Source organism: Xiphophorus maculatus, chromosome 18, assembly GCF_002775205.1.
Source record: "Xiphophorus maculatus strain JP 163 A chromosome 18, X_maculatus-5.0-male, whole genome shotgun sequence".
NCBI classification, from domain to species: Eukaryota; Metazoa; Chordata; class Actinopteri; order Cyprinodontiformes; family Poeciliidae; genus Xiphophorus; species Xiphophorus maculatus.
Window position 1 is genome coordinate 16841795 of NC_036460.1, and position 12895 is coordinate 16854689.

Sequence of the window (12895 nt, forward strand, 5' to 3'; positions counted from 1 at the left end):
ATCTACTGCTCCTTTCTAATTGTGTCAAAAGAATATGCAGCACAATAGCAATCCACTTCTTAAATTGATTACAAAATAAATATTATGTATTCATATTAGGTGATTAATGTAGTGGTGCAAAATCTTCCAAAGGGATTCGTTTCATTTTGTTAACCTAAACCTGGTAGATGAGTTCACACCTTTTTTAGCCCCTCAAACTTCAACTGACCATCTGACTTTTAAATAGCTCTTGCAGCACAGTGGAGCCTTCTTTTCCAAGTTTGATATGTGTGTACACTGAGAAAATATTTGGTTGCATGTTGAACCGCATGGATGCATATTGCATGTGTGGGTGCTCTCCAGATACACTCATTGTCCTAAGATATATGCATTAGGTTAAGAGTCCTCCTTTAATTGCTCTCAGTCATGTGTGTGAATGTGAGAGTGTGTGTGGTTATCTATCTTGTCTTGTGCTGCCCTGTGATGCTGAAGTGGCATCCGTCCCATGATGCACTAGTCTTCTTGCTAACTGACATCTAGAGACTGGCATCCAAAAAACAGCAGAACATGTTGTTATGAGACCACAACCAGCCTGGACAGTAAGTATCTACAGGAAATAAGTGTTAACTACTTATTTTATACAATACACAACATTTTATTAACTTTTAACAGGATAGATGCATGATACCAGGTTTTAGCAAAACATGCTAATTTCCACCTGAGGTCCTTGGACAGGTTTCTGGCAATCAAATATGATTTAACAGATTATGAATTGTTAAAAAGCCAGCATAACAATTAATTATATACATGTATAGTAATTCATTATTTACATCTCATAACCAATCAAACTACAATCCTACAGACAGTTCACAGAAACATTCCTTTTCCTTCATCAATAATGAGTGCAAATCTGCTTATTTAATTCCTGTTTTTGCCAAATGTGCAAACATTTTATAAATAGTACATGTTACAATTTCATTTGGCAAACTATTTCCATGACTTGTCAAGCAAAAGAGAAGGAAGTTTGATTAAAAACAGTCCTGCATTTTGTGATGTTGCGTTCACCTTTGGAGGTCACCGTTGTGACGCTAGTAAATTTATCTGATCACAAAGTGACAAACCTTGTTAAAGGTGGAGCAGACATGGACATGTCTGCAGTTTAATTTTTTCTTCCTGATGTAAAAACAATTTAGTCAAGTGTAACATCACTCTGATCTCAACACATCTGGGACCAAGAAAACGAAGTACATGACAATTCACAAGTCGAGTCAAATTTATTTGTATAGCACATTTGAGGCAGTTGTCTAATTAATATTTTAGGCAGACCTGTGAAGACAGTTTTACAGTAATCAATGTTACTAACGATAAATGCATGGATGAGTGTCTCAAGATCTTGCTGGGACATTAGTCCTTTAGTCCTTTAATCCCAGAAATTTTCTTAAGGTGATAGAAGGGTTAGAAGGTCGACTTTGTAATTGTCTTTATGGTTATAGAAGCAGATGATTGCCATTTGTTCCAGATTCAGTGGTAAAAAGTAGTTTCCTCATCAAATACTACATAAAAACATATGCCTTTATGTCCTGTTCCTTTATGTTCTAAGTTATCAGCTGTCAGGAGACAGTGACATACACTTGAGTATCAGCTAGTGTCTTACTTAAGTTTCTTAAGGATCTCATTCAGTTATATTACTCTTTAATTGCCTTGCAACCGGGAACTTGACATGATCAGGCTGTCTGCTGTTACTGGAAACTGGAGTAAATAACCCTGTTCGACTGTCCCATCGATTACTTGTCAAAGGCCTTTGTTGACGTTCCTGCAGGATGAGAAGAACCTCTCATCGAGCAGTCCTCAGAGATAAATATATCCAAAGCCAACACGAACACTGTCAATACTACTTCCACAAATTGTCTCTGGAGTGTATCGTAATCTGTCTTTCATAGTGGCACTGGGCACAGCTGTAACTGCAGTTTACATCCTCAAAGAGGCCCAGCCTGGTAACCCTGGTAACCACTGATTGTTAATCTATTTGTATCTGTTGTGTTTCTGTAGTAATTTGACTTATCTAAAGTAAGTATCTAAAGTATTACTGGTGCGTTACCAGCTGTTACATACAAAGGCTGTTCTTCACCTACAACACTGCTGATAGACATCCACAAGAGGGCAGTATAACATAAAGAATTCTCACTGACGTTCAGTGTTTTATTACAGTTTTTGACTCTTGCGTCTAATCGCTAGAGTGATGCAAAATAAGAAGAAATGAATAGACTGTGTACATATAGACCATATTTGTATAATGGTCTATATGTACCATAGTGGTTTTCAGAATTTGTCTTTTTATTCTTCTTAAACTAATTTAATTACGCATTACATTCAATATTTGAGGTTTTCTGTTGTAAAGATAAATTAATGTTTTTATTCTAGTTACTGCTCAAGATTTAAACACAATGTTCTTTTAAAGCAAACAACCAAAGTCAGAGTGTTTCTTTTTTTATATATGATACTCAGTTTTTTGTCCACAATGTTCATTAAATATATGCATTTACCTTGCAAATGGGCAGCCTATTTACAAGGCAATACATACATACAGTACTGTACGTACATACATAGTGTATAAACAGCCTACTACCTATACGCTATATTTTTATATAGCGTAAAATTTTTATATAGCGAATATTCACCTATATTCAATCTTCTGATTTTATTGGCTTTCCTGTCGTTTATTAGTTTCAGGAAGAAAAAGAACTAAGTGCATAACAACTAGTTTGTTTAATTTATTTGGCTCATCTTTTTGGGGGGGATTACTCACTGTCTTTACCTTTACCTTGCATGAACTGAGTAGCCCATGCATTAACGTTTGTGGCGGAGAACTGGACCATTAATGACTGCAAACTGCCGCTTCTGATTGAACGGATTATTCTCCACAAAGGGGCAGCACGCATTACACCAATAGATCCCTGCGGTATTTCTTTTACACCCACAGAAGTAAAGGAGTTAGAAGAGAAAATTAGAAGTGATTAATAGAATTTTTTTTAAACAGTTTTACAACTAAACCACTGTCAAAAGGTATAACCAAGAAAAATAATACTATGGCTGAACCACCAATATGGCTTATTTGTGTGTCTTTTGAATATTTGATTTTTGCTTCCAGGAAAAGATTGGATAAAGCGGTGATAAATATCCCTGTTGATCATTTGATTGATTACCTCACCCAAAGGTCACGCAGGCCCGGGTAATTTCCTTGCGCCCGAGGCTCCCTTTTCACTTTTAGTCTTTCTCTGCTGCTCTCGCAGCGCAGGTCATGTTATTTTTTTAACCCCTTCACAACTGAAGAATCTACAGGAAACAGATATCTGCTAACATACCAGTCGTTCTTTGAAACTTGCTAGACGGGTTTGTTTCGTTTATTATTGTTGTTGTTATTATTATTATTATTATTAGACATTTCCAAACATGGGGATCTCACAACTCCAATTAATTTCCAATAATTGCAACCCACAAGCAGGGCTCACGCACACGCACTCCGCTCCGCTCCACCGCCTTATCCTAATAAAACATTTATCTGGGGAAAGGGGAAAAGCAAAAAAAAAAAAAAAAAAAAACGAGGGAAAGAGAGGAGTGAGTTATTGTGGTGAATGAAAACTGTTTCTATTCAGACTAATTGAGCGCTCTACAGTTAAACCTCCTCCCCCATTTTCCCCTGCGCTTGGTGGGAGTTTGTGTTTGTGTGCGCGCGGTGCGCCACCTTTTCAGACCCATCATTAATACTATTACAGCAGAGGTGCAACAGCATATAAAGTCCCAGTTCACTCGAGCTGCAAATAAGATAAGGACATTTCGGGAGAGAGCTCTATAGTTTTTTAAATTTATTTATTTTATTAAGAAGACAGAATAACTTGCAAAAAATCATTTTGCACGTTTCATATTCGAATCTTTTTTTTTTCCTTTCTTTTTTTGTGCTCAGATAAGAAAGTCAGCTATAAAATGGAAGCAGAGGGTGCAGACACTATCTGAGGTGGAACTGGCGGTGATTTTTTTTTTTTTATGGCAGTCCAGAGGCGCCAACAAGGGGTTTCAGGAATCTGAGGGTGCAACAGCCAGCCCTTTGCTGAAATATGCTGCCCAGACCTTCTGCCCCACTTGGCCAGCCAGTTTCTTTATCATCCATAACCTTTTATTGATATGAATCTAAAACCTGGTAGAACACACTTAAAACAGTTATTTGTTTATTTGTGTTTTTGTCGCCATCACATAATGCCCATCATTCTCCCAACAACCTAATAAATATCCTTAACATCTTTTAAAGCTTCAGGTTCCCACGATGTGTGTCCCCCACCTGGCCACCCCTTTTGGAAACTTTCTGTCTCTGTTTCAGCTCTCGTGGGGGCTGAGAAGTTCGCGTTTGCACTGTCAGCAGCATCTCCAGCTGATGTCATTAATTGCCAATTACTTTAATTACATCCCGTCGATGAGTCTAGGCAGCCAAGCCACACCTTTAAGAGATAATGATTTAGCTGTATTTTAATAGGCTGAGGCAAACTCGTTAAAGAAGGCCGAAGCGGTAACAAAAAGGGCACATTGTATGGTGTCTGCATCTTATGAGTCTATGATGTATGAACTGCGGTTTACTGTGATTTCAGTGGCTGTGCCGATTATGAGTGAGATAACTTCTTATTTAAAATAATAATAATAATAACTATTATTATTATTATCATTATTATTATATGTATAAAAGGAACAAAACCGACCGAAACAAATCTCATAAAAAAAAAAAAGATTTCCTCTCTTAATGGATCTGCCCCCTTTTCAGGTCAGATCACGTAAAAACACTTTTTTTGAGCTCTGCGGCAATTAGCAAGTGATGGAATATACACACAAGCCGATACGTCTCAAATGGCCAATAATACTAAAAGAACTTAACATATTAATAATTGTCTGAGCAAAGAGAGAATGTAGAGGGAGGAAAACGAGGAAGAAAGAGAAAAAAAAAGAAGAGAACTCTCATATTTAAAAACATGGATGGAAAGTTTTCATTCATTTCCTGTGCTTCAGTGATTACAACGCAATTAAAACACGTGGAACCTCTTAATGGCTTTGACTGCGCATCTGTCATTTTTAAGACAACGTTGATTAATGTGACTTCATTCGAGGAGAAAAGGTGGGCTAGATTGTATCTTAGATCTTAGAGTCTGCAAAAACAGAAAAAAAATACCTGTCTTCATTCTGAGAACCTTTTAATAAGACACTAAAATTGCGTCTGTAATATTAACTTATTACATCCGTAATATTAGTTTTAAAAAGTGTTGTTGAAGATATTTTCATCATTGAAACATTTCTCTCTTTTTTTTAAAGTTGATGTAGGTTAATTTAAAGTTCGATGTGCAGAAGAACCAGGATCTATATTTATTTATTTTCAGCTCGTCCCGCTCACTCTCATCTTAAGAAATAAGCACGGAACGAGATGTCCTCGAATCTTTCCCCACACATCTTCACCCGATCGGTCCAATATCAAAGTAATAAATCGTCTCAAACTTTTTTCTTTTTTTTTTCCTTTTTTTTTTTTTTCTGGCACATGCTGCCCGGCAGATTCCGCGCTGTGCGCATGTGCGAAGGTGTCCAGACTGACAATGCCGGAGAGATAGTGCGTTTGGACCAAGAAACCCAGAGAAAAAGGGGACAGAGAAAAATCAAAAAAGAAGGAGGACAAAAAAGAAAAAAAAAGATTCAAGAAAACATCCAAACAAAACCCACGCCGCAGAGACTGGCACCATGAGGTCCAAAGGCAGGGCGCGGAAACTGGCCACGAGTAGGTGCAACATCCCTTTCTCCTTTTTTTTCCTTCTCAAAAATGCCATTTTATATACCTATAGGTTGTCGCTGTTATCAGTTCATACTTTCTGTAATGTCTTCATCTCCAAACAAAAGCGCGTAATCCTGTCTTCCTCCCGGTAGGAAAGAACACATCACGATGTGGTTGTGAAGTGAAATAATAATAATAAAAAAAGAAGTCAGAGCGACTGTAGAGGAAGAGCAAAAAGTTAAAAAGTTGAAGGAGCGACGAGAGAACTTTCTGCCAGGCGTCCGCTCCGCTCTTAGCGCTTCTGCTTGCATGTAGTGGGCGCTGTAGCGTAGAGTTGAAAAGTCCCGTGTCCTGAGCATCGGCGCTTATTGCATCTGCTGCGCTGCTGCTGCTGCTGCGCTGCTGCTGCGCACCTCTGTTTCTGCCTGAGGAAAGTTTTGGGGAAAAGGAAGTTAATGGGGAGAAATAAGGAGAAGATAATATTTCGAAGGTGAAGATCAAAGCAAGTTTATTTCGACTTGAAACAATGAACGTTAAGAGTTCGCCTGATCTTGAAAATGACCTAACTCCGTTTTTATTTCTCCATGCACAGCTCCGGAACTTACAGACTTCAATTTGCATGTAATCTCGTTATTGCAGTTTATTGTTATTATTATTTTATTTTTATTATTATTATTATTATTATTATTATTTTTGCAGAAAAAAAATATTTCGGGTAAATTAAAAGCTTGGCATGTTTATTGAAAAATGATAAAAGTTGCATATTTCGGATTAAAATCGATTTGAGAACTTACAACCAATTAGCTATATGTGAGGAGAAGAACGGTGCGTCTGCGGAGGCATTGATTTGCGGCAAGAAATTATGGCGCATGCTTTATTCCAGTCTGACGTTTTCTTAATCAGATTTTTCAGTTTGATTCATGGCGGGTGTGGCATTGTTGCTTTCTTGTTGTGTCTTTAATTGCTGCCCTCCGAGCTCTCCATCAGGGAATCTTTTATTATTATTATTATTATTATTATTTCAGGTTGATCTGTCCCTGTCTTTATTTAACTCCGAAAAATACATCCTCAGTTGGATTTTGTCTTCCAGACTTTCTGTACAAACCTAATGCAGTTGACTGACCCTGACAACTTTTCAACCACGTCAGGTGACGTTTTCATTTAGACGTCTTTTCATATATCACATTTCAACCACAATTTAAAGTTGTTAACATCCTTTTTCTTTAATGTCCTTTGCACAAGATGTTGCTCGGGGCAAGACAAGTTGTAACATGCACCACGTGAACGTTTGATTAAACGTTTAATATTGAAAAATACGTTTTCCCTCTGAACAACACAAGCATTTAGATGACTCAGACTTACACGTTTTAGTTTTGTTTTAAATGTTAACATTTTACTTTAACCACAACATTTATCCTTCTCTTGTTGAAAGCAGATTTCTATTTGATTTTTACTTTGAAACGATCAATAGAGCAGAGGTCAGAAAGTTGTTAGAATTCCTTCATCCCTTCATCTAATGCAGGGTGCCCAGTAAAAAGGTGATAAATTGTCAATTAATTAAACAAATACAGAACACATCAGGCACATTAACAGGGGCCTAAGTAAAGTGGGGACAGGGTGGGGGGGACTTAAAATTCGTTTGCTGATTTTTTGGATGTAGAAATGCATCGATTTTTTATATTATTCTTGTAGAGACGAACAAGTATAACGATTGTGGTTTTGCAAAGAAAGAGAAAGAGTTCTGCGGGTATGTTTTAGACGAGGGACAGTACGAAGCGGGCCCACCCTGGCCCTCAGCCAGCTCTGCACAGTGTCAGCGGTGAATATTTAAATTCCCAGAACCCTCATAAGGGGCTCTGCTGGTAAATGCGTTCAGTGAGTGCCTCCCCTCCTGTACAGAAAAGTCGTGTGATTAGGCAAAAGAAGAAGAAGAAGAAAAAAAAAACTAGAAGGGTGTAATAGAGAAGGTGATGGAGAGGTGGTAAACGTAAGCGTGATAGATGGAGGCTGTCTGATTAGTCCGCGTGTCCAGATGTGATGCGGTGCGCCACAGAAAAACTTCCCACTGTATGCAATGCCAAGGCGAACAGGGCCGCACCCCGCGGTGAAGAGGGAGGAAGAGGAGGAGAGGGGGAGGAGGAGGAGGGTGGTCTAAAGTGACTCCTCCTGGGCCTAATTAAAACTCAGCACATTTGTGTCTCAGAAATATCACCATTTTTTTTATTGTCCAAATAAAATACGGTTACAATTATTAACTATTACAGTTCATTTTTAAGAAACTCTCCATTAACCTAATAAGAAAACTTAAGAAGCAGATGCAGCGGCTGTTTCCCATCCGCTTCAATCATCGTCACTCAGTTATACAAATATCCCCGGAATTTTGTCTTCATGTCCATTTCTTATCTTAACAGCCGACATCTCTGATTGGCAGAGAAAAGGCGCGTCTGTGCGAGTGAGAGCGTGTGTCGCGTCCGTCAGCGCGTCAACCTCTCTAATGGATTGTTCAATGGGCCATGCATCTCGCGTTTGTTTGGCGGAGCTCATTAAAACGCTTAATAGATCGGACCATTTGAAAGGTGAGAGGAGCGGCCCGGCGCGATGAAAGTGAAATAGAGAGCTCATTAAAGGGCGCTTGCTGTCCCGGAGCAGCGCTCTCTGTCCCTGTTTCGTGCCAAAGCTGCGTTAATACGAATGCCTTATATGTCCTTCAGGAATAATCGGGGATTGATCTTTTTTTTTTTTTTTTTTTTTTCTAAAAGCATAAATGAATTTTTATTTTAATTTTTTGTTGTTGTTTGTTTGATTCTTCCAATTGACATATCAGTGTTTGCATCGGTTTGTAAGTTTTTTTTTCTTTTTAAATTACTTTAATTGTAACAAATTTGGTTACACTGTGCGCATTACAGCGATTGACCAGATTAATACAACGTCAGTAAATATACATGATGAAACTGCAATAACACAGGGCAAAGACTTTTTCTGTTGCTTGAGTTCAGGAGGCACCTTTGAGGTTATTAATGGCTGGTGCTGTTTTTTTATTTAGAGGTCTAATTTGATCAGTTATCTTTTTTGTTGCTGTTGTTGTTGTTTGCTTTACTCATAAAAAAGAAAAGACAGAAGAAATGTATGGAATTACAAAAATTCTGCCCATTTATGTGTTAACCTTTATAATTTTTCATCAAATAAAATTGAACCAAATGTCACGCTCTTGCTTGATGCTTTTCAGATAGGACGTGGTAATGTTCTTAGTTTCAATGCATTTGATTAACAGGAAATTGATTTTCTTGTATTTCACCTGCCGATCACTGATCAGAGAGAAAATTGACTGGCTCCATTGTCTGTCTCTAGTTGCAATGTCAACAACAATGAAGCAAAATAAAATGTTTTTTTTTTTTAAATTGACTTTGACTATGCATTTAAAAAAAATTCAAAAGTGTGACTTGGAAAAAAAAAAACTTTATAAAATGAAAGGTTGTTGAAGTTTTTCACCAACCCAAAGCTCAAAATTCAATATGGCTTCCTAGCATTTATTATTTACATAGATACAGTAATTATTTGTACTCACTGAATGTTTCACACATAATACTTTACAATATCCTGTAGTAAATGGTGCTACAGTATTTTATATTAGCTTCAGCAGGTAGACAAGCCACTAAACATATAAGCTATCAAATCCTGTTGTATTTTTGACTTGGAAGTGGATCAGTTTAGGCAGGGTTTGATGTAATTTCATGTCGGAGATTTGATTTCAATTTTAAAATGGAAAGCATCCACTGCTGTCCCATTTTTCTTAGCCATTTTATTTTTCTTGCAAATAAATAATATCAAAATCTCTACTGAGTACCACTAAAGGCAGCACAGGTATCACATGTGGTGTTCATACCACAGTTTAATAAACATGTTTTAAGACTGTCAAACCCTTCTCTATGCATGTCAATGTGTTTAAAGGTATGTACATACACATATCTGGAAAGAGTCTTTATGGTATGTATTTAATTAGTTCTTTATGGGCTTGTGCACAGTGTTGCAGCAGCAGTTTTGACGGTCAGTTGTTGTGAGACCCAGGACTTTTTAATCTATCAACAATGTATGAAAATGGCTCTTTTGGAAGGTCTCTGATGTTAATGAGTCGTCCAGGAATCAGGCTTCAGGCTATAAACAGAGAGCTGATGAGGTTAGTGGTTTGTTTGGGCGCTGTTGTCACCCATTTGAAGGATGGCCTCTGTCCTGAGCCACAAGGGAGCGTCATAGATCCCTCCCGGGGGATTCTTCCCCGTCTTTACTCCCCCTTTTCCAAAATGCAGTTCCGTCTCTCCAAGATCATTTTGTACTGGGGGAATTTCATAATTCATAAAATGCAATGTTTGGATATTGGTGATGATGTGTATTTGTGTTGGGAGGGTGGTGATGATGCTCTGACCCAGACAGGCCAGTGTGGGAACACTAAGGGCTGGATGCAGGGAGGGTGGTGGGGGTGTAGTTGTGCTGCAACATGTCAAGCCTGGGAACCAGTGTGTGTTTACAGCAGGGAAACTGTACCAATACAGAACAATGAGCGAGCCTTACCCCTTCTAAATAATAAAAAAGCAATTCTGCTTTCTCCCCCCCCCCCCCTAAAGGTCACAGAGTTAGAGATAGAGAGTCAACACAAAAGCCTCCAGTCTGTCGGCAGTCTGGTCTGGCAGAGCGCGGTGCCAAGGCTGAGGTCATTATCAACAGAGCCGTCCCAGGCTAAACATATTTTTATAGATTGTGTGTGTTTTTTCTTGAAACCGTGTGCTTATTCTGTTGTAGTATCTACATGCAAGTTTTAATGCACATCTAAACAAAAAGCACTATTCAGACTGAACCGTCAAACTGTAAAATGTGAGACGTGCCAGCGCTTTCCCATCACAAATTGGTGCATGATTCATGGCAGATTGCTGAGTTTAAAAAAGTTTCCATCAAAGTGATTTGTGTGTCGTTATGATGTCTGAGGAGATATAACGTCAGCAGATTGCTGATGGCGCACTTCACCATCAGCAGAGATTGCTACAGTAGCATTGTGAAGTTAGCACTCCTCTGGCATGCTGTGAGGAGCCTGTACCTCTGTTAGCTAATTAAAGGTTCTCAATCATTTTATGTGCACCAATCAATTACCTGGAGAAGGTGGTAGAAACAGGGCCCAGCACTCTGGCCTCATGTCTCACATCAGCTAACAAGCATCAGTTACTTTATTACTTTGTTGAGGGCTTTTATGGGAAGGAAAGCAAAACAAGATTTGAAATTATTTTTTATTGTTTGCTGCACTTTGATATTAATCGCAGTTGCAGCCATAATGTTAGTTTTACATGATAAGTGAAAAAAATGTAGCATGACCGGCTTACGGTGCCATGAAAAAGCATTTGGCGCCTTATATATTTCTTCTATTTTTTACTTTTTGTTGAAGATTTGAAGATCAGGCAAAGAGAAAACAATGTATTAAAAGTTAAAGCTTTTTTGTGTCACGTTGTGTATAGATAGAAAGTGGACCAAAGTGCAAACCAGAGTGTTGATGGGTATGATGAATTAATGTTTAATTAAAATCCAGAAAACCTCTTACATATGTTAGGACGAACACATAGGAAGCAAAGGAACACAGAGACCAAGTAACAACTAATGAGGTATAACGGACATAACCAGCAAGTGAGAGAGAGTTAGAGAAAGAGAGAGAAATAGGTAGAGAGAGAGAGAGTTTAAGAGAGAGAGAGAGACAGAGAGGCACAAAGGAGAGAGGAAGATTAAACACAAGCAGGGGAACTAGGTCTTCGAATTTTATGAAAAAACGACTAAGCACGGGGAAAGAAATAAACATAATTTAACTAGAACAACCAAGAACAGACTGGACTGAAGTAAAACAGAAACAAAGCTGATCTAATCAAATTAAGAATAACTAAGGAAAACAGATAAACCAAACTACAATCCCAGAAAAACCCTAACAACCCTACACAATGTGAAGAAGGCCAAAAGGTCTCACAAACCAACAAATCATGTCCTGATCTCAAGAAATTTAAGAACAGATAAAAGTCTGTCACATCTTTCAGTCTGGAAGTGGTTACAAACTCATTTCTGAGGCTTGGTGTCTCCAGCAAACCACAGTGAGAGTTAATACCAAATAACAAAAACAACACGGAACATTGGCGAAAGTTTCCAGGAGCGTCGAGCCTATTACAATTTCTCCAAGAGAATATCAACGACTTGTAATTCACAAAGTCACAAAGTATCCAGAATAAAATCTGAAGCTGTGCTCACAATTCAACAACAAAGAAAGAGAATAGTCAAAATGACATGCGTATGAGACCAAAACTGCTGCTGAGTGTAAAGAATGCAAAGGCAAGTTTCATATTTACTTAAGATTAACCTTAAAACTTTTAGGAAAATATTCTTTGGAGTGAAGACACAAAATAAATCTTTTAGAACTTTTTGGATGATCTGGGTGTTCAGAAAAAGTACATCATATCAACAGTCAGACATGATGGTGGTAGGTGGCAATATGTGGTTGCTCTATTGCTTTGGGACCTGGACAACTTGCTTTAATTGGTGGAACAATGCCCTTCTATAAAAACCCTAAAGAAAAAATCATTAAGACAATGAGAGAAAGCAAACCACCATGTGGCACACGCACACACACACACAAAACCCCAAACAAAAACAAAAGAAACATTTTCGAAAGACCTAGTCAAAGTCTGGTCTTTCTGTGGCATGACTTCAAACAGAACGTTAAAATTCAAAAATAAGCCAAAATGACTAAATTAAAATAATTTTATAATGAATAGTTGACCAAAGCCCCTCCACAGAGACATAAAAGTCTTGATTGTCACAAATGTTTAAAGGCAGTTTGTTTCTTCCAAGCATAGCACAACCAGCTATCAGGTTTATGGAGTAGTTAGTTTTTCTTAATGCAGCAGGTTAGTTTGGAAAGTTAAAATTAATTAAAAATGCTTTGTGCATTTACTCAGGCTTTGCTTGATATGGAAATGAATCTGATCACTTGAAACATTTAAGTGTGACAAATGAGAAGAAACAGAATGGACATGCAAGCAAGCAAATACCTTTTCATTACCCCGAGCCTTTTCTTGTAGTTTTGTGTTTTCCCCAAGT

The 12895-nt window shown here is 38.0% G+C and overlaps 1 protein-coding gene across 11 annotated transcripts in view; it reads left to right on the forward strand.

Annotated features, from left to right (window-relative positions):
* Positions 1–5248: 5248 nt before the first annotated feature.
* mecom (MDS1 and EVI1 complex locus) overlaps positions 5249–12895 on the forward strand; it is a 159193-nt gene continuing 151546 nt past the window's right edge. For 7 of the 11 annotated variants that reach the window (XM_023351915.1, XM_023351916.1, XM_023351919.1 and 4 more), the window contains exon 1: positions 5250–5782. In XM_023351915.1, the coding sequence (XP_023207683.1) occupies positions 5746–5782 (37 nt within the window). In that variant the 5' untranslated portion in view covers positions 5250–5745. Of the gene's footprint in view, positions 5783–12895 lie in introns of all 11 variants that reach the window. The other 4 variants (XM_023351922.1, XM_023351923.1, XM_023351924.1 and 1 more) reach the window with 1 other exon arrangement.